Below are 22483 nucleotides of genomic sequence, written 5' to 3'. Positions count from 1 at the left end.
ATCCCCCCCCCCCCCCCCCCGACACACACACACAGTTAAGGAACATGTACTTTAAGTATAATCTGGATAAATTTATATTCGAGAATGGAATTGACTTTAAGCTACATATTCCGTTACTCTTAATGTAACATTTTGACAATCCTGTTTCTCTTCTCAGTGAACATCAGATAAAATTAAGATTGCAATCAATATGACACTAATTGGCCCTGGACATTGTTTTGCACATTTGAAAAAAAAAATCAATAATCAGATAGTTCAAAGTTGCTTCATTTTGGGGGGGGGGATGAGTAACTAGTGTTGTTTCTAGGCTAATTCAGCCACCCACTGGACCCCACTCCCCAAACAACTCAACATATTTCATTCCAATTATATAGAAAATGACATGAACTGACCCACTGGAAAACCTGTAATCTATTCTGACCCTCATCAAATTTTCTATTAGTCAATTCATGAGATGTGAAGTTATTGACTCTTGTAGTTAAGGGCAGTTAAAAGGGAAAATCTGAATTTTTTAGTTAATACACATTGATTCACACTATAATTTACTTTATACTTTACAAACTTTATTAAATAATGGGCATTGCTAGGGTTCATTATCTTATATACACTATTTTAAACTGTTTTACTAGAGACAATTTCCATAGGTAGTATTCTAATAAGTGAAAAAATGAATTTTTTTAAGTTGAGTATCCAATACAGGGATTGAATAAGACAGAAAATCATATTTCTAAAATGCACAGAACTTTTGGTTTTTTGGGAGATTATACAGCTATACAACATATTCCTGGCCATTTTAAGACTAAGTTAAAGCATAGAACTGATGACTTGTAGCATCAAATTCATAATACGGGTATATACACAGTCCTCAAAATCTGCACCCTAATAAAAAGAATTCATTTGAAGACATAAAATACAGCTTTGCCTAAACATGTAAATACAATGATATGTACATATACACTTTATACAATAAAGGGAGCTATTTTAAAGCTGTCATTTGTAGGGTGTGGTGGGGGGGGAGTCTTATATTTTCAATAGTAGACACCAAAAGCATGCAATTAGCAAAGCGGCATTAATTTGAGGAATCATTTTTATAAAATGAAAAATGATCAGTTCATTATTTTCAAGAATTCAATTCCTGTCAATCACAAAAAAATGGAGTCAACTACATTCCAGACATATTAATATTCAAGTAGCTTTTTGTTACCCAAGGGCACTGAATGAGTATGCTGTTTTTAAGACTTCTATGAAGTCAAGAAGTATGAGATATTTGTGGCTCTTCTCCCCCAAACCTCCAGAAACAACTTGATCCCGAAACTCAGGATACTGCATTTTTTAAAGTTATCAAGAGAGTGGAGGGTCCAGTATCACATCAATACCCCCACCCCCCGAACATTTTGGGTGAAGAAAAAGAGCAGACTTGATTTGAAGAGTGAAGTATGTTGTTGTTTTTAAAAGTGTCCCAATTCATTCATCACTAATAAAGCAAATCACATGGTATCTTTTGCATTTAAGGAAACAAGGCATTGGATTCAACACAGAAAAGGAATTACAAGTAAGATGCCACCTTGATTTTGTACTTTGTTTTAGTTTCACTCATTTTAATGAAGACAGCATAGATGACCCTAAATATCACACACAATTATATTTGCCTGTCCAAATGGAAAAATGTAGTTGGTGGGGTGGGGGTAGGGGTGCAGAGGAAGTAAACATCTATAACTGCTTCAGACAAGACTTTGAAGTCCAAATTTTGAAAATCCATCTTGTTTCTGCATAAGTTCTTTTGATTTCATATTTCATTCATTGAATCTTGTGATTAAGTAGGATCTCTTCAAATAAAAATTAAACAAATCTACCACATTTACCAATTTAAAAAAGTTTCCCAAATAAACGGTGAAAACAGGCCTTATGAGGTCTCATGTATTTGGTGTCTTTATACAGTACTATGGTACATTGCTTTTTAGATAGAGTAAGAGCAATGCAAGGTTAAGATGTCAGTTGGCAAAAGTGGCAAAGAGAATTTTGTAACGTGTTTCTCTTTGTAAATATCTTTAACATAGATTTGTATGTGTATAGACACAAACACATACTACATGAAAAGAAAATCAAGTGGCATTCCCAAGTCACTAGTAACTCCTGAGAAATGTTTTCAGTCAAGTCCCATATTCATGAGGATGCATCTAGGAGAATGACCTCTGAAATAGAAATCTTTGGGGAAGAGGAGGCAAGTTTTAAAAATGCCTTGGTTATATGTAAGAATAAGTAATCTATTTTTTGCACGTGAAATGTACTTCAACATGTTTAAGAAAACAATTTTTATTCAACTTACGCTAATGGAAAATAAACTATTCCTAATATCATGTCATCTCAAATACCTAATCCAATCTGAATTTTGACAGAGTTGGATTTTCCTTCAGGCCAATGAAGGAATGAGTATATTTAAGTAATCATAAAATCAGCAATGTGAATATCGATCATATTCTCAAGGCCTTGTTTTCAAATAGCAGAAGTGGTGATTGTGAAAGAATCTACCTATGTAAAAATCCCAGAGTAGATTTTCTTTTTCCTTCTAATGTTTTGGTCCTGGGCCATCTAATTCCTTGTGGTGATATAATTTTTTACATACTAATTAGCAACTTATCTGAGCTCCTGGCAGAAACCAAAAAGTGGACAACAACACATTACACTACCCCCTAAAAAAGGCTATTTCAATAGAAAGTCTTGTCAAGCATTGAGAAATGTAATAGTGATGATAATTTACGGCAGATATCAAATTGACCTAGATATCCTTTAGATTATGTTATCCTTGAAGGTCTTGACTCTTAACCTAACATCCTTTTAAAATCTTTAATGGTGCTTGCTCTGCTTCCTGTGATAATAACTGCCACCCAATTCCACATATTGTTGCACAGAAGGGCTAAATTTCTTAAAGTCTGGACAGTACTGTTAAGATATGGAAGAAAGTGGTCAGACCATCAAAAAGACCAAACTGTGAGGTGAAAATGGAAAATAATAAGAATAAGCTAAGGATGTTTAAGTAAAATTGACTTAGGAGAAATCAACCATCCTCATAAAATATACCACTAGATGTTAATATTTGCTACTAGTCCTGTCTGTGTCAATCTTTTCAACATAATGTGCCATATCTTAATACATCTACAGTTTCATATTGCTGTGTGAACACTACATTGAAACATGTCATTAGTATTTATAGTACATGTGTATTGTAAAAAGACAGTACAGTCAAAAGCTATGAAGTACTTCAGGCAAAACTGCTTGAGCTGAGACATTGAAATTTTTCCCTTAGAGCCTGGACAATGTTCTGCTGATTGGGTGAGGAATTACTCCACAGGTAGTCATTCAGTTTGTCAGAGTCGCCATATGTTAGGTAAGGTGAAAGGTTAAGTTTGTTGTTGGCTGGTTTTGTGGAAGAAGCACAAGGGCTGCTTAAAGAATAAGAGGTGATGTTGCTAGGGTGATCATCAGGCAGCTCATCATCCTGAATCTTTGGGTCAGATTTCCGGGTATGATTCTGGGCCATCTCTAGGTCTGATTCATCCTCTTCTGATTTTATCTCTACATAATCATCTTCATCTCCTTCTACCTCTTTGAAATTGGAAAAATAGTTCTGTGTGGCTATCTGGGCATTTAATGGTAAATTTTTATTCACTACCAGAACCTTCTGTGAATCTTGGAGAGTCACATCAGAGCATTTTTCAGTACCTTGCTGACCTGAGACAGCAGTACCTCGTAACAAATCCTGTTGACTATCACACCTTGAGCTTCTGTGTGAAGAGGGCTGCTGTTTCTTTCCCATGTCATTTGGGTAGCTGATAGAGTCCACTAATTTGTTTAGCACAATTGAAGAACTGGATTGGGACCAGCTATATGACTGGGATTTAGTACTTGTTCCTTTCCTGCCCAAAGAATTATAAACATGGATGTGACGTAAATTGTCTTTATTAGGCTGGTTTATTACAACACTCCGTCTTTGTGCAGGAACTTGCAGGGGGGTAGATGTTTGAAGTGAAGGCACGGAACAAGCTGTTGGCAACTGCCGTGGAGTACTTTTGGCATTTATCTCTGAAGAGGAGTATCTTGACTTGGTATCTTCATGAGACCAGGCACGGAAATCTGCTAATTCTCCATTACTGTACGTAGAGTGTAAAAGCCAGTCTTCTGCTTGAGGGCACTCATTGTCAAGCTGAGAATGGGAAAGAGATAGAGGTGGTGGTGATGAAGAACGGAGGATTGGGGATTCTCCAGGACTGGCCCAGCCATCCTTCTTTGTTTTAAGGGGTGTCCCTCTGAATACAATCTGATCATAGAGTTGGGAATATTCAGCAATTCTGGCACCTAGAAGATAAAAGTATTTAGATGATCAAATATCAATAGGATGATTTCAATACCCTTCTAAGATAAAAATCAATAGTATTTCATATGAGCACTAAATATAGTATTTAGGTTAAGGCTGAGGATGAGGAAACATTAAGCAGGTACCAATATAGAATAAACTATTTCTTCTTCTAATTCTAGGAAATCATTCCATCTAAGGATCACTTTATATTTTATAAGTCTTGGGTGTCTGACACCCAGGGCATATCTGTAGGTATCTGCCATAGTCAATAAAAATTTCTAATTATTCTCACAAGTTTGAAATAGTGATAGCATGCTGAAATGAGACACCACACATACACACACACAAACACTAACCAATAGAAAATCGAGGTATTTATTAAAACAGAAGTAACTAAAACTTGTAGCCCAAGGGCTACATTTAGTTATTTTTTGGGGGTGGGCAATGAGGGTTAAGTGACTTGCCCAGGGTCACACAGCTAGTAAGTGTCAAGTATCTGAGGCTGGATTTGAACTCAGATCCTCCTGAATCCAGGGCCAGTTTTTTATTCACTGCGCCACCTAGCTGCCCCTACTACATTTAGTTATTGATGATTTTTGATGGCTATGGAACAATGATACCCAGAGATTCACTACAACTGTTCTAACACCCAGAGAGCTAGTAGCATAGTAGATAGAGCACTACATTTAGGAAGACCTGTGTTCAAAGCCTACCTCATATACTTAGCTGTGTGATCCTGGACAAGTCACTTAACCTCTGTCTGCCTCTGTTCCCTGATCTGTAAAATGGGGACGTAATGGCACCTATATTCCAGGGTTGTTGCGAAGACTGTATGAGATAGTATTTTTAAAGTGGTTTGGGACCATTAAAATGCTATGTAAATTGACGTTTAGTCACTTTCAGTCATGTCCAACTCTTTGTGACCCCTTTCCAGGTTTTTCTTGGCAGAGATACTGGAGTGGTTTGCCATTGCCTTCTTCAGCTCAATTTTGGGAGGGGGGTGGGGCAATGAGGGTTAAGTGACTTACCCAGGGTCACACAGCTAGTAAGTGTCAAGTGTTTGAGGTCGGATTTGAACTCAGGTCCTCCCAAATCCAGGGCTGGTGCTTTATTCACTATGCTACCTAACTGCCCCCCTTCAGCTTATTTTACAGATGAAGAAACTGAGGCAAATAGGGCTAAGCAGGTTGCCCAGGGTTGCACAGCAAGTGAGCATCTAAGGCTAAATTTGAACTCAGGTTTTCCTGACTCCAGGCTTCTATCTACTGTACCACCCAGTCACCCAGCTGCTATATAATTGCTAATTATTATTATCATTACCCCATTTTTACTTCTCAAATCTGTCCCAAACATTTTTCTACCACTTAAGAAGTTCCCTTAATTCTGCTCACTTTACTCTTCATTATTTCATGTAGTCTTTCCATTCCTTCTAAGATCACGGAGTTCATCATTTCTTAAAGCACAGTAATATTCCATCCATGATTGGAAATAAAATAAGTTTAAAAAAAAAAAGAAGTTCCCTGCTTTGTTGCCTAAAAATGATGCATTAATATTAGACTCTCATGATCTGGAGTCATTCAAGGAAATAGGTCATTCACTCCCCTTAGCTATTCAATGTCACTTCTATCTACTCCAAGCAGCTTTAAAAAGTGAACTGTTCTTGTACTAAATCAATTGTTGTTCTTAATATTATTATTAGTTTGGCCACTTAGTACTGTTCTTGAGAGGTGCTCTAGTTCCGTCCAATGAAATTTTGGCACTTAATCCACTCCTTTTGCTTGCTCCACTTCTAAGCGTAATAATTTCTAAGTAGACTAAATAAAACCGTATGCAGACAGCTATCAAAGTACATTTAAGATTTTAAGCTGAAAGAGACCTTAGAGAATGAGTTAGTGTAATTTCCTCATTTTATAGATGAGGCAACTATGTCCTAGAATTGGTGAAAGTACCATTTTTCCGTAGACTTAAGAAGCATGTAAGAATCACATGTTTCTCTGTCTTCCTGCTCTGCTCCTAAGAAGACAGGATATAGTTGGTCATTGTTCTTTTATGCCCTTAATAGACATTTTTCTTTTCCTCTTAGGTGCTTTTCTTTGGTATAAATAACCCTGGCTTGATTTTGACTTTAGCAGTTCAATTTCCCAACCCTTTCTTTCTCTAGCCCAAATTTCATGGTAAGAATGAGATGTTGTGTCTAAGTACCCTTTGTCAAAAGAAAAAACAATACCACCTCACATCATTTTATTCCCTGAAAGACAAAATAAAAAGTGCAAATTTGGCAGTGCATTTAAGAGACAAAGGCCACACAGCTGTCCCAAAGTCCATATTATTCAACCTGAAAGTGATAGTGTTTCACCAACCTTGTGAAACAACCCAGGGAAACCAAATCTCTTCATGACAATAGCAACTAATATTTGATAGAGGTTGACTTTTAGGAGAGACAATCTGGACCTTCCCAAAGCACGGTACAGTGATTAATTATTTTCAGAAAGAATCTGAGGAGTCCCATAATACTATACTTTCAAAGGAAAAATAGGCAGTGAGGAGATATTGAAAAGTTAATATTGAACAGTTCCACTGAGAAAATGTTAACATAAATACTTGCAAGAAAAGTCAATTCTAGATTATCAAACGTTAAGAGAAGAAGTCAGCCTGAACTGTGGGTAATAGCAGAATTCATTAAATTTAGATTTGGAGGGCATTATTAGATATACTGCTTCTCCGAGTCAAAAATATCTTACCCACTCCTCTTTGCATACCCATATCCTACCAATCCATTTGTCATGAAGCTTCTCTGACTGCAACTACTCCATTCTAAATATACATCTTTGTAAATACTCAGTATTTGATGAAACATTCATATTACTAACAACTCATAATGGATGGATTCTAATCTGTGTCAATGGGAGAAATATCCAGACTGAAGAAATCACAATGTCAATTTAGAAGTATTATACAGTTAACAAAAGTTCATTTAAACATTAAAGTGAAACAAATTAAGTAAAAAAAAATTGCTTAAAATCACATAGCTTAAGATAATTATTATACTGTTAACAAAAGTTGTTGTTTTTATTAAGATTTTAAAAGCATGGAAACGTACAGCCTAACAGAGTGGAAAGAACATTAGACTGACAGTCAAGAGTCCTGGATTCAGATGTTCCTAGCTCTACCACCACATCATTATGTGAACTGGCCCAAGTCATTTCACTTGCCTGGGCCATAATTTCCTCATGTATAAAATGAGAGGATGGGATTTGACATCAAAGAGCCTTTCAAACTCATTCTATGATTTCCACATTATTTTTGTTCAAGTGACAAATGGGTTCTATTCATTGATTAGTGATTCCGGTAACATACAAGGGAGTCAGCTATGGACGTGTCCTTTCTTGTTTCTGGGGCTCAGTTTCCTTATATATAAAAATAAAGGGGGTGGGCTCAATGAGCTTTAAGATGATATTCCATCACTACTTTTTGATGATGCTATAAGTTAGTCTTTATTTGACTCTTTGGCCTTTTAGAACATATTTGGAAACTAGGAGATTATCGGCTATTTTTTTTTTTTTTTGGTGAGGCAATTGAGGTTGACTTGCCCAGGGTCACACAGCTAGTAAGTGTTAAGTGTCTGAGGCCAGATTTGAACTCAGGTACTCCAGGGCCGGTGCTCTATCCACTGCGCCACCTAGCTGCCCTGATTATCAGCTATTTTAATTCTCATTATTTTACTTTTCATTCCACCAAATCCCCAAGGTATTGAAGTTTAAAGATTTACTAGGTGAGACTTTTGAGATGCCCTATATTTCTATCTCTCACAATATTTGACTTAGAGTCAAGAAACCATGGTGAATTCAAATCCTCCCTCAGGCACTTATTAGCTAAGTGGTCTTGGGAAAGTCATTTAACTCCTCTCATTTCCTTATTTGGAAAATAAGGATAATAATAGCACCTACTTCACAGAATCCTTGTGTAAAGCCCTTTGCTGAAGAAACACCAACTGATTGTTCAGGTGTTTTCAGGAGGAACATCAAATACACTTCCCCTTTTTCTGAGGTCAATATTAAAATTAATTTGAATTTCCTCAGTCTGTGCCATTTAATGACAACAACAACAAAAAAACAACCACCTAGAAAAGTGTTGCATGGAAGAACAGAGGGAAGTCAGTTTATGGTAAAAAAAAACCACACCTCACAGATAAATTATCAAGGAGATTGATTGTACAGTTGCATAAAGTTCCTTTCATCTGTTATAAGTTATGAGAACTTAGTTATAAAAAACTAAGAGTTGTCTTTATGTACAATTTTGAGTTTGGGAATAAGGTGCCCCACCAAGTAGAAAATATAGCATAAGAATTTGTTTTCCCAACCAGATCTGTTGAGAAACTAAAAATAGACCCATTGTCACCCTACATGAGAGACAGGTTACAGAAAGATAGAGATATCTCAGAGAGATGGCCAAACTGTCTCCTTTGCAAAAAGCTAGGATATCAATATGCTGATTGGGGTTCCTCCTACTTCTAGGAGTTTTGATATCTTATTGACTGAGACATAATGAGGAATTAATATGTATATACAGATTCATATATATCAGATACACATTATCACTAAAATAACAGGAATAATGATCAGATTATTGTGGGTATTTCTTTTTTCTTTACTGATAAAAATTCTTGGGCTTTTGGAGAAGAATTTCATGTCAACCTTGCTAAAACAGGTATAAAGACAGGAGATGAGATGACTGAAGCAAAATAATTAGAGTCAACTTTTTTTTTTTAAATGTCTAATTAAATTTAGAAAGAGATCTAGGATAAGGCTTGGCTTTTCACAATGAGAAGATTCCTTCCCCTTACACAGGGTTTTTCCCCCACATGAACTATCATAGGAGTAATAATTCAAAGGGATCTTTTGCCTCTAAGGATCTCAGGAGGCCTGAGCGTTAGAAGGCTGCCAGCATGTTACAAATATATTCTAAAGATATGGGAGTGAATGGACCTGCTTGGGTGACTTTTAGGCGAAAACCTGACCCAGGCCCTATAGACCCAGGCTAGGCATTCAATAAAGATGTTCGAGAGTTTCAGCCGGGGGATAGCGTGCTCCTCCTTCCGCACAACAGCGAGAGCAAGCTCCGGGCAAAGTGGCAAGGCCCATACGAAGTAGTCTGGAGAATCGGTCCAGTCGGTTACGAGTTCCTGTGCCCAGATAAACAAGAAAGAGAAAAGGATTCATCACGTCAACTGGTTGAAACCCTAGTGGGCACAGGAAGCTCTCTTCATTCACCCAGACGGAGGTGGCGGCAAGGATTTAGGTCGTCAGGTCCAAGAGATGGAAGGCCCTAGGGACGTGCCCATATCAGGCAGCAATGGAAAACACAGAGCTATCAGGAAGATTTTGGAGACGTCTTCTCTTTGTTGGGCAGAACGTCGGTAGTAGCCCACCATGTCAAAATGGACACAGACACAAATCTGGCAAAAAGATCCTACAGAATCCCCAAAGAAGACACTGAGAGGAAAAAGAATCACTAAATTAATATTAAAAGGGTGTACTGGAGAAATTCATAAGTGGCCACTATGGTGCTAATGGTTTAGTTTCTTAATCCTTCAGGATAGACAACTCACAGTTTTAATAGGTACTTCCTACTCAGAGAGTTAGGCAGGCACAGGATGTCACTATTTTTTTGTCAATCTACTTCTACTGTTAGATACCATTCATACTATCTCAGAGGAGGAAACATTACCTTTTCTATTATTCTGGGATGCTCAGGTAGTACAATTCTCTGCCACCTGCCCAAAGTTAATGGCTATATCACTCTGGTTTTCTTTTCTTTTTTTGGTGAGACAATTGGGGTTAAGTGACTTGCCCAGGGTCACACAGCTAGTAATTATTGAGTGTCTGAGGCCGGATTTGAACTCAGGTCCTCCTACCTCCAAGGCTGGTGCTCTATCCACTGTGCCACCTAGCTGCCCCGATATCACTCTGGAACAGCTGTCTTTTTAATCACCATTTATCACCTAGATCTGTGTACAGAACTCAGTTATTTCTTCTGTGTGTAAATGATTTTCTATTACCATTAGATTTGGAAAAGAGGAACCAGATATAGCTAAGTAGGTAGGTACAGACTCATCTGGTAAGACAATCCTCTGAGAGTTCATCCGGTCTCTGAGATAAAAGGTTCAGAGGCTGCACTATCTATGACAAGCAATTTCTTTAAAAAAAATTATACCACCGGGGGAAGCTAGGTGGCACAGTGGATAAAGCACCAACCCTGGATTCAGTAGGACCTGAGTTCAAATCCAGCCTCTGTCACTTGACACTTACTAGCTGTGTGACCCTGGGCAAATCACTTAACTCTCATTGCCCTGAGGCACACCCCCCCCCCCCATTATACCACCTTCTATGAATATTGCACTTCTCAAGTCACAAAGTCTTTCCACATGTATTGTCTCATTTGAGGTAGGTGGGTGATGTATTGATATTCTTTTTGTTTTTGTTTTTTGCAGGGCAATGAGGGTTAAGTGACTTGCCCAAGGTCACACAGCTAGTAATTATCAAGTGTCTGAGGCCGAATTTGAACTCAGTTCCTCCTGAATCCAGGGCTGGTGCTTTATCCACTGTACCACCTAGCTGTCCGACGTATTGATATTCTTAACGTCCCTAATTTACCGGGGCTACTCTGAGGCTCGGAGTGGTTGAGTGACTTGCCAAAGGTCACACAGCTAATAAGTGGCACCTGAACCCAGGTATTCGGACTATTACTTTAATTCTCTCTTCCATTCTGTCACGCTTCCTTTAGGAATCCCTAACAAGATGATTCAATAACATTCTTCCATTACAGTTCCTTCAGGGTTCTTATAATCTTAACTACCAAGGAAATTTTTCCTCATGTCTAGTGGTAAAAAACCAGCAGGCCTCGGAGGAGACCTAAATACTTTCTAACAGCTAATGGAGTGATTCATCAACTCCCATTCTCTCCCCGGCTCCTCTCTCAAAAGAGACAAACAGAAAGGAATCTCCAAGGAGGAACATCGATAGGACGGATACAATCAAATCTACTAGGTCACTAAGAAGCAGCTTGCCAGGGAAGCTTGTCTTGAATATTCTAAATTAGACACCGTATCTGAACACTGACATTTTTTATTTGAGATCATGACAATTCCTTCTCAGAAATCCTACGGTACTGAAAAACAGCCCATCCTTTATTTAAACAGATGCACTACCACTAAATTATGGTCTGAGGAGTTCCTGTGAAGTTTTGACCTTAAAAAAACCTTAATAAAAACATAGGTAGTTAGTTCTCTAATAAGAGAATCACTCAAGTCTCTGGCACCAGCTTTGCCAAAAAAAAAAAAAAGTGTACATGGTGTCCTAGTTCAGGCTCACCCCACCTCACAAGAAGTCTCATGGAAAAGTTTTATTAAAGACAATTAAAATGTTTTATTGATGTCTTAGGCTTTGTATCCTTCATATCACAGACATGTCCACCCACGTCAAGATTGAGTACTTCCTTGCACATGTGACAAAGAAAAACAATTAAGCAAAAACACCCAATACAGAAGTCTTGTCTGCCAACATCCAATATACTGCCCTGTAGTAACCCATCTTCACTGCTATGAGAGAGGAGGCAGGAAGAATTGTATTTTCTTGACAGTATATATAAGGGAGGGAAAAGATAGGTAGTTCTCTAATGAGAGAATCACTCAAGTCCCTGGGACCATCTTTGCCAAAAAAGGCATGTGATGGGGAGCAGAAGATCAGAGAACCAGTTCAGTTACATTCTTATTGTTTTTTAAGTTAAGCATTAGACAAAACAAATGAGGAAGAGAAGATGAGTTGGAACAATTGGGAAGATCTGAGAAAAGATACTTAATCTTATTTTTAGTCTTTATTAAGGTAACCAAGCATTTTGGTTCAAGATACACTCCCACCACTATACTCCTTTCCTAAATCTTCACAGCTATAAGAATCCTCTAAACTCACAGACCCCCAAAGAAAAGACTAAGGAATCAAATCCTTAATTTATTTGTATTTCTCATACTTCATATTCATTCAGAGAGGGAATCTTGACTGACAGAAGATGTTGCAATGAGGTGGTCTCTAGTTTTCTTTTCATTTCTCTTGATATGACAACTGTATTACTGAGTTACACTTTCAATGATAAATTCTTAAATCATTAGATATATGTAGATGATAATCTTATCAGCCTAAATCTTGCTATAATTTGGATTCCACTCCACTGAGTCAGTGGTTTATGGAGACAGGTAGAAACCATGATTTCTCCAGCCGCTGGGCACCACTGCCTATGAAATCAAAGTACTCAACAATAAGAGACCATGACCCTAGATGCGCCATCTTTTTTGGGTCACACAGACACCTTTTTGAAATTCAAATTCATTTAAACATACATCTTACTTTTAAGGGAAAAAAGGAAATATATTTAACATACCAATGGCAGGCCCTCCTTGCTTCTTCTCTTCCAATATGGCAGCAAGATCTTTGTGTCTTGACTTATGTGGCTGACTGGTTGTTTGTTCCCCCTCTGGACCTTTCACTTTTAAAAGCTGATTAGTCCTCTTAATCTTCTGACTGTATTGTCTCGCCATTAGAAAAACTCTGCTTTTTGTTTTATCTGCACTGTTCATTCTTAGGTCAGCACCCTCAGGGTCTGCATGGGAAAAACTGCTATTAATTGATTCACAAGGGCTTTCTATAGAAGGCATTTCACTGGCTAGAGAAAGTCTATTAAGATTCATCAAAGAGCTTTCTTTGTAAAGTGTTTCTTCTTCAAAAGGGAGGTTGGGCCTGCTTAATCTCATAGCTTTATTTTTTACAGGCTTAAGGAAAACAGGGTTTTCTGGCAGGGAGAGAGTAGATATTGCATAGTCTACATCTTTACTGAGTTCAGGTGTGCTTCCAACATGCAACCTTTCTTGGACATCATCTTTACTAACAGGAAAGGCGGCAAGGAGGCGGTCCCTTGTTTTCTCTTCATTTTTCTTAATGTAGTTTTCCAAGTCATTCCAAATTTCATCTACTTCTTCTGACAGTTTATCGGCTACAGACTTGTGAGATAGTGAATCGGAGTTAGAAGAACTGTACAGTAAACTTAAGTAATCATTCTCCAAGGGACCATGACGGTAAGGTGTTTCATCTTCACTGAACTGGAGGCTCTCTTCAGAAACAAATGGTCGCAAACTGTCACAACAGGCAAAGTCTGTCTCCAGTCCTAAAAAGCTGCTCCGCTTTGCACATTTCAGATAGTTGCATTTAAAATCTAGTATTGGTGGATCTGGGAGCTGTATAGTGTCATATATATTTTCCTCAGTGATGCTGGGCTCATGTGAGCTTAAGTTGGAGGCATCTCTACTGGATAGGGTGCCATCTCTCTTTTCAGGCATAGTGACATTATCTTGACCTTCTTGCTTCTGGGGGAAGGCTAATAAGTCTGGGCTACTTTGATGACGTACCCCTTGCACAGAATCCATGTTTGATCTCTGGGGAATATATTGAGGTGCATCCCTTTTGGTAAAACCCATCCGCTTTAAATCTTCATAACTTATATTATCATAGACATGGTCTATGTCAGGAAGGGTCAACTCTGTATCAAAGTAAGCCTTCCCATCACTTTCTGTTCTAGAACCTCTCTCTATGTCCCTCCGTGAAGCATGCTGACCATTTTCACTGTCTCTATTGCGTGCTTCTGGTAGACAAGTATTGCTTTCACCAGCACTGCTGGCCCGCCTGACAATCCTGTGGCCAGTACTGGTGATCCCTGGATCTCTGGATTGCATCTGTCCCAAATGCCAACTACAGGGTCGACTTGAGCCATTACTCTCCTCACAAAGCCTGGTGGAATGCAAATCAGATGAAGATAATGATGGCAAAAACATATGGTAATCATCTTCATCCTCCTCATTCTCTTGAGTTGAGCGTCTACTGGGAAATAGGGCTTGCCTGATCTGGTGGTCAGTCCAGATGTTCCTCACACCAGCACCACCACCTCCCAGGACATTCAAAATGACTGGATTGTTTTGCTGAGAGGTCCGCTGTGTTGGGGGATTTCCAGCTGATGTAGAACGTGGAAGGTCTGTTATTAGCGATGAAGAGCCTTCTTCATCATTGGAAATCTGTAAAAGGTTTGAAATACAACAACTGAATGAAAGTAACAGGGGAAAAACAAAATGCAGTTCAAAAAATGTTATTTATACTCAGTCTTCTCAATGGATTGTATTGAGCTCATTGAGCTCAGGGACTGGCTTGTATTTCTTTGCATCCTTCATAGTACTCTGTATCCCCTGCAAGCAGTAAGCACTATGTATTGCTTTTAGTTGAACTGAAAACATTTAAAATAGCCTATAGAACAGCAAAATTCAACTAAGCATTTATGTTACTTAGATACTTCAAATGTTCCAGATGTGTGCTGGTTAAATATCAGCAAGCGAGTACATGGGCATGAAAGGATTTAATACTTATGTTCTACTAAGGATATGAAGCTGAAATTCAATTTCTAGTTAAGTTTGGGCAAACCCCAATAATTACCCTACATAAGGTGCCTTAAACATCTTCTGCCACCAATCTAATTAGGAGCTTCTTAAAGATCTGAGTTGGCAAATCACCCTTTGTTGGGTGACATAATAATCCACAGTCAATCTAATGAAACTTTTTTGTTTTCTTTTGTTTTTGTTTTTGTGGGGCAATGAGGGTTAAGTGACTTGCCCAGGGTCGAACAGCTAGTAAGTGTCAAGTGTCTGAGGCCATATTTGAACTCAGGTCCTCCTGAATCCAAGGCAGTGCTTTATCCACTGCGCCACCTAGCTGCCCCCTAATGAAACTTTTAAAAGAAATTTTCAAATATCACAGATATTTCAATGTTTAGTAGACTAGAAACCCTTACTGGTATTAGGCTATGAGTAATAAAGAAAACAAAATGGTCTTTTGTTACCAAGGAGCCTCCCTTCATGGGAATCCAATGTGTAACATATATATTAAGACTGATTCACTTAGGAAGTTACTTTAAGGTAGTAAATCAAGTATTTTAATAAGGAGCTTATTGGTCTGAAAGAGTTAACACTGCTTGCCAAATATCTACTATTCCTAGAGCATAAGCGCTTTCCTTTTCAATATGGCAATATGCTAGAAATGTCAAATTTGTTTTTTTTTTTTAAAAAGGCTTCATAACGCTTTTTTTTTTTTTTTTAGGGCAATGAAGATTAAGTGACTTGCCCAGGGTCACACAGCTAGTAAGTGTCAAGTGTCTGAAGCCGAATTTGAACTCAGGTCCTCCTGAATCCAGGGCTGGTACTTTATCCACTGTGCCACCTAGCTGCCCCTTCATCATTCTTTAAAGGATCTTGGGGACACTGCCCCACTGAATTGCTTTAAAAATAATCTTTTGCTGTTGTTAAGCAATCAACTCTTCTTCCAACAAATGCTACTTTCCTAATATGGCTAGTTATTTTTTTTTAAAGTAGGTGTGAATACTCCTTTTTTGGGGGGTGGGGCAGCAGTAAAATACATCATAGAATATGAGTTAGAGTTTAAGGAGATCTTAAGTTATTTAGATGGCACAGCAGCTGGAGTACTGGGCTTGGAATCAGGAAGACCCGAGTTCAAATTCAGCCTCTGATACTTATTAGCTGTGCTACCCCTGGAAAGCCATTTAAACTTGGTCTCCTTAGCTGTAAATACAAGGATAATAGTAGCAACCTCCCTCTCAGTGTTGTTGGTGAGGATAAAATAAACTAATATTTGTGATACACTTTGCAGACCTTAAAGTAGTATATAAATGATGTTGTTATTTTTATTAGCGTTATTATTGGAAAGACTGATGGATTGAGAGCCATAGGTCTAGGGTTCAAACCCAGCCTCTGCCCCTTATTATCTGTTTGATTTTGGGCAAGTTCCTTGACCTCTCTGGGTCTGTTTCTTCATCTGTAAAATAAAGAGGGCTGACATCATGATATTTAAAGTTTCTCCTAACTCTAAATCTTTGAGACCTGTCTAACCTACCTAGTGGAATAAGAAAAGCTTTTATAGGCAGCTAGATGGCTCAGTGGATAGAGTGCTGGGCCTTGAGTCAGGGAGACTTAAGTTCAAATCCTGTCTCAGACACTGGCTGTGTGACACAGGGCAAGTCACTTAACTTCTGTTTGCCTCAGTTTCCTCACCTGTAAAATGGGATAATAGTATCTACCTTCCAGGATTATTTTTTATTTATTTATTTATTTTTTTAGTGAGGCAATTGGGGTTAAGTGACCTTCCCAGGGTCACACAGCTAGTAAGTGTTAAGTGTCTGAGGCCGGATCCGAACCCAGGTACTCCTGACTCCAGGGCCGGTGCTCCATCCACTGTGCCACCTAGCTGCCCCGTTCCAGGGTTATTTTGAGGATTAAATGAGATACTATTTGTGAAGTGCTTAGCACAGTACGTGGCAGGTATTTAAGATCTATCTATCTATCTAATCTATCTAGTCATCTATTTATTCATCTATTTATTTACTCATTCATCCATTCATTCATTTGTCCATCCATCCATCCATCTATCCATGCCCTCTCTTCCTTCCTTCCTTCCTCCTTCCATCCCTTCTTTCCTTCCTATTCTTATAACTTCTAAATCCATCACCATGTCAGGTCTTTTGATGACAGAAGACTAATTGCTTTAGGAATTAAAATAACATGACATGCCATCACTGAAATGTCTTTTCAGAGTGATAGTGCCTGGGCTGAAATGACAGTCATACTGTACCTTTTATTTTATTTAATTTTTCTTTCTTTTCTTTTTTTTATGATGACACCATTTACTTTAGAAGCAGAGAGATTATATCAAACAGATCACTAGGAAGAATTTACATTAAGTTTTTATATTGTTCAGTTGATAATTTGGTCTCAACCCAGGAGCACCTAATTTTCAATGCTTCTCTGCTTTTTGACATTTTCAGCAACATGGCTATTTAATCTTTTTCTACCTCCTTTTGATTCCTGTTGGGAATTTTCTTGCATGCCCCTTGGGAAGGAAGAATATTAGACTATCACTATTAAATAATTATTTTAATGAACTTTTGAACCATTGGAAAAGTAAATAAAGCGACAGGGGCAAGGGATGGAATTTAAGTGTTGAGAAGAGAGCCCGTGTGCTCTTTCTTCTCTTCTCTCCTGGTCACCTGTATTTATCCATTTAATAGCCTCAAAGCTGAGACTTTAATCCTGATTACTACTATTGACTAGTTTAAGAAATTCTTGAAAAAGGTTATCTAGAGTGTGCTGGTCAAATAAACTATCTCTGCAATGTTGCTACCTCCCTTCCCCCAAGCCCCTGAGAAGGACATTATGTCAGCCAGTCAATAAGCATTTTTTACTGTTGTTTAGTAATTGTCCAGTCCTGTCCAACTCTGTGAACCCATTTGGGGTTTTCTTGGCAGAGATATTAGAGTGGTTTGCCATTTCCTTCTCCACAATAAGCATTTATTAAAGATATATTACTTTCCAGGCACTGTGCTAAGTGCTAGGCATACAAAGAATGGCAAAAGACAATTCCTGACCTCAAGGAACTCAATTTGATGGAGGAGACGATATGCAAACAACTAAGCACAAACAAGCTTGTATACAGGATAAATAGGAAACAATTTCGAGAGACTAGAGGGATTGGGAAAGGCTTCTTGTGGAAGGTGGGATTATAGCTGGGGTATAAAGGAATTCAGGGAAGTCAGGAGGTAGACATGAGGAGGGAAAGCATTCTAGGCCTGGAGGACAGTCACTGAAAATGGAGGGATCCAAGAAATGGAGTGTCTTGTTCCAGGAAGAGCAACAAGGCCAATGTCACGATGAAAGAATATCTGGGGGGCAGCTAGGTGGCGCAGTGGATAGAGCACTGACCCTGGAGTCAGGAGGACCTGAGTTCAAATCCAGCCTCAGACACTTAACACTTACTAGCTGTGTGACCCCGGGCAAGTCACTTAACCCCAATTGTCCCGCCCAAAAAGAAAGAAAGAAAGGAAGAAAGAAAGAAAGAAAGGAAGGAAGAAAGAAAGAAAGAAAGAAAGAAAATATGTGGGAGAAGAAGGGATAAGAAGATTGGAAAGGTGGGTGGGGAGACTAGGTTATGGATGGCTGTGAACACCAATGGAGGATTTTTGTATTTGATCCTATGGGAGGAAGAAAGATTAGACTATTACTAATGAATAGCTATATTATGATATGATCCTGATTGGCTGCCATGCAAATCTTTAAGAAAATAAAGTGAATAGGGACAGCTAGGTGGCGCAGTGGATAAAGCACTAGTCCTAGATTCAGGAGGACTTGAGTTCAAATCTGACCTTAGACACTTGACACTTACTAGCTGTGTGACCCTGGGCAAGTCACTTAACTCTCATTACCCCACCAAAAAAAAAGAAAAAAAGAAAAGAAAGTGGATAAATAATCACATCATAAAACGGGCCTTTATTTTTTAAGGTCCATGGCAATTAGATTATCAATGTGATCAATATATAAAAATCCCAAATAAATTAAAACATAAAGCACTCTCTTGATGTTGGGAGTGTTAAGCTGCAATAGGTTAAACCAAAAGGAGATCTACACTATTTCTGGCATTAATATGGTGAACCTTCAGGAGTGAGAGGCCATTAATTTGAATAAGGAAGGAAGAAAAGGCCAAAGTCAGAAACCCAGCAGGTCAAAGTGCCTTTATTGATCAGAGTGGAACTGGGTCCATGAGTAGTTGCTGCACTCAGAGCCTAAGCTAAAAATAAAGACCTAGTCTTAAAAATAATAAAATAAGCAAAATAGAGTATATCAAGTAGAAGGAACAAGAAAGAACTAGTTATAATAACATCCTTATATCAGGAATATAGATATATGTATTTTTTTGGGGTGGGGAAATGAGGGTTAAGTGACTTACCCAGGGTCACATAGCTAGTAAGTGTCAAGTGTCTGAAGTCATATTTGAACTCAGGTCCTCCTGAATCTAGGGCCGGTGCTTTATCCACTGCGCCACCTAGTGGCCCCTGATATATATTTTTGTTTTGTTTTTTGCAGGGCAATGAAGGTTAAGTGACTTGCCCCGGGTCACACAGCTAGTAAGTGTCAAGTGTCTGAGGCCGAATTTGAACTCAGGTACTCCTGAATCCAGGGCTAGTGCTTTACCACTGCACCATCTAGTTGCCCCCGATATATATTTTTAAAAGGGCAAAAGAGCATGTACTATTTACATTCTAATTTGAACAACACAGAAATCACAAACAGAAAGTTTCCAATGGTTCTTTGATCAACCACATTTCTCTGCAGCCATACATAATGGGACGAACAATCTTATATTATACATGCATGGGATATGCAGTAGATGGAATAGCCTTAAGAACTTTGAATCTGCAACTTCCAATAGCATGTACATCTTTACACAGAAGAGATAGTGATCTCCCCTACTCCTTAATGCCTTTTCTAAGAGGAGAAACTTAAAGTGATATTATGTCATGTCTTTATCTTCAACTTCATCTCAGTCCATAGAGCAGCAACAAGAACTTGTCCCCAGAAGGTGGCTCCACAGCTCTGTGCTTGGAGTCGTGATCAGTACTGGGAATAAGCAAAGACTTCAAGTTTCTTTGAATGGGACACTTTTTTTTTTTTCCACTGTGGTGAATCACATCAGCATTTTATCCTGAAATAAAGTAGCCACTAACTAGAGTACACTATTGCAGGGATAAAATCAAGGTGGCTTCTAGAATTAGGGATTAGCAAAAAGGGCAAGCAAAGATGGTTAAAAGAGATGGGGAGATACAAGGCAGAAGATAGGGAAGGAGGGAAAGAAGGGAAGGAGGAAAGGAGAAAAAAAGGAAGGAAGGGAGAGAGGGTTAGGGATAAAGGAAAGAAAGTGGGGAAGAATGAAGAGAGGAAAGGGAAGGAGAAAGGAAGGGAGGGAGGGAGGGAAGAAAGGAGATAAGCATTTATTATGTGCCAGGTACTCTGATAAACTCTTCTTTTGTTGTTGTTGTGTTTTTTTTTTTGTGAGCCAATTGGGGTTAAGTGACTTGCCCAGGGTCATACAGCTAGTAAGTGTTAAGTGTCTGAGGTCGGATTCGAACTCAGGTCCTCCTGACTCCAGGGCTGGTGCTCTATCCAATACAGTGATAAGCTCTTAACAAATATTGTTTCATTTGATCCTCATAACAAACCTGGAAAGTAAATGTTATCTTCATTTTAAAGCTGAGGAAACTGAGACAGACTGTGGTCAAGTGATTTGCCTAGGGTCATACAGATAGTAGGTGTCTAAGGCTGTATTTGAACTCAGGTCTTCCTGAGTCCAGGCCCAGGTTTCTATCCACTAGACCACCCAATTCTTTGCTTAGAACAACTTTAAAAGCAAGCATCTTGTTTACTGTGAAGGTAATGTTGTACCCAAGCCTAGCTTGGGTGTAGGGAGTAAACATTACACAAAGCAAACATGAAATGTAACAAGTCTTACCTTTTGTATATCTTGTGCTGTTTCTGGGGGGAAGAAATTTAAAAATTAATATTTCAATAACTACTATATCTTAGCAAATATTAATTAGGCTATAGATGTCTTTAATTATGACTCCTTATATCACCCACTGGAACCCAGTAAAGTCCTTGAAACAAAAACTTCTGGAAATACCTCAGTGACCCTGGTAATAAAGCCTATACTATACAGTGTACCACAAACATTAAGTTAAGCATCCTTGGGGACTCTGAATTTTTTTCTGGTTGGTTAAATGCATATCAATTTTTACTTTTTAAAATAATCATGGCAGAGTGGAGAGAAAGCTGGCCTAGAAACTAGGAGGACTCAAGTTTTAAGTCCTGCCTTTGACATGCACTGGCTATGTGACCCTGAGCGAGTCACTTAACTTCTTGGATCTCTGAACAACTCTCTAAGGTTCTAAGGTACAAGCAGACTGCTGACCTGTATTGGTACAAAGAACTTTCTCTTCCGAGAGGTCTCTGATGAAATTCACAGGTCTGGTCTCTATACCTAGGAAGGGAGGCAGTATGGCTTGGCCAACTGAGAGCCAGGTTTGGAGTCAGGAATATTTGGGTTTGACTCTTGCTTCAAAAATACTAATGACATGATCTTAATAACATTAGTTATTCTCTCAGCGTCCCAGACACTTCCCTAAGGCAATAAATTACAAATAAGGAAGTGATAGGGATTGTTTGGAGGAGGCTATATACCCAGAGTTCCCTAAGCAGGTGAAATTATAGTTCTTGACCACAGAAATTTAAAACAAAAGACTTAAGAATAAATATAATCATTGTACTTTCTGACTCACCACTGGATTTCAAAACTTTGTGCACTCTAGAGGAAGGTTCTGGGGGGGAAAAAACCGTTATTACTTTCCTGAAAAGCTCAAATAATGTTTTAGAAAAAGTAATTACTTAGTCATAGCATTAGTCTATTCTTATTTACCTGCATATCCAATCAATCAATCAATCAATCAATCAATCAATCAATCAATATTTATTAAGTGCCTACTATCTGCCACAGGCACTATGCTAAGAGCTGAGGATAAAGAAAGAGGCCAAAGATAGCCTCTGCCCTCAAGGAGCATATATAATGGACAGACAGTACATACATACATTCAGATAAATAAAATGCATGCGCACGCACACAGAGACACACATCCAGAGTGGACATGAGCTCTGTAATGTTTGTGCTAGTTGATTAAATATGCTAAAGCTTCTCTTTTTCACAGGGCAACCAGACAATGGAGTAGAATAGCGCAATAGCCAAGCAGGACTTCTGAAGCCCAGGGCTGTTGGACATACCAGTGCTCCTTTCCGAGTAAACATTAATGGAACTTGGAGATGCAGGCAACTGTGGAAACTAGTCTTGATCAGCTCAGAAAGAGCAGCAGACATCTTGGTTTCTGATTTGCTGTGTTTGCAGATATCTTTCTCCCTAGACCCTCACCCCCCTGACTTCCCAATCTATTGTATTTCTCCTTTAACCCTCCACTTAGCCATGAATACCTCAAATGGTCATAAATACCTCAAATATATATATAAATACCTCACCCTTTCCTCGATCACCTTTGAGCAGTTGAGAACACATTTCTCTGCTCCAGCTTGTAAGCTTCTTCTTCTCAGGCAATAAATGCAGTTATAATCTTTGTAAACTATGATTGGACTCTGGT

The 22483-nt window shown here is 38.6% G+C and overlaps 1 protein-coding gene across 2 annotated transcripts in view; it reads right to left on the bottom strand.

Moving 5' to 3' along the window:
- PLEKHG1 (pleckstrin homology and RhoGEF domain containing G1) overlaps positions 1-22483 on the bottom strand; it is a 287649-nt gene continuing 265166 nt past the window's right edge. For both annotated transcript variants that reach the window (XM_044003412.1, XM_044003411.1), the window contains 4 exons: positions 21620-21658; positions 20794-20816; positions 12788-14468; positions 1-4353 (listed from right to left, as the gene is read on the bottom strand). In XM_044003412.1, coding sequence (XP_043859347.1) covers positions 3260-4353; positions 12788-14468; positions 20794-20816; positions 21620-21658 — 2837 coding nt within the window. In that variant the 3' untranslated portion in view covers positions 1-3259. The remainder of the gene's footprint in view (positions 4354-12787; positions 14469-20793; positions 20817-21619; positions 21659-22483) is intronic.

Source organism: Dromiciops gliroides, chromosome 4 (genome assembly GCF_019393635.1).
Source record: "Dromiciops gliroides isolate mDroGli1 chromosome 4, mDroGli1.pri, whole genome shotgun sequence".
NCBI classification, from domain to species: domain Eukaryota; kingdom Metazoa; phylum Chordata; class Mammalia; order Microbiotheria; family Microbiotheriidae; genus Dromiciops; species Dromiciops gliroides.
Note: the sequence above shows the minus strand (reverse complement) of the source record. Positions and strands in the feature narration are given on the sequence as shown.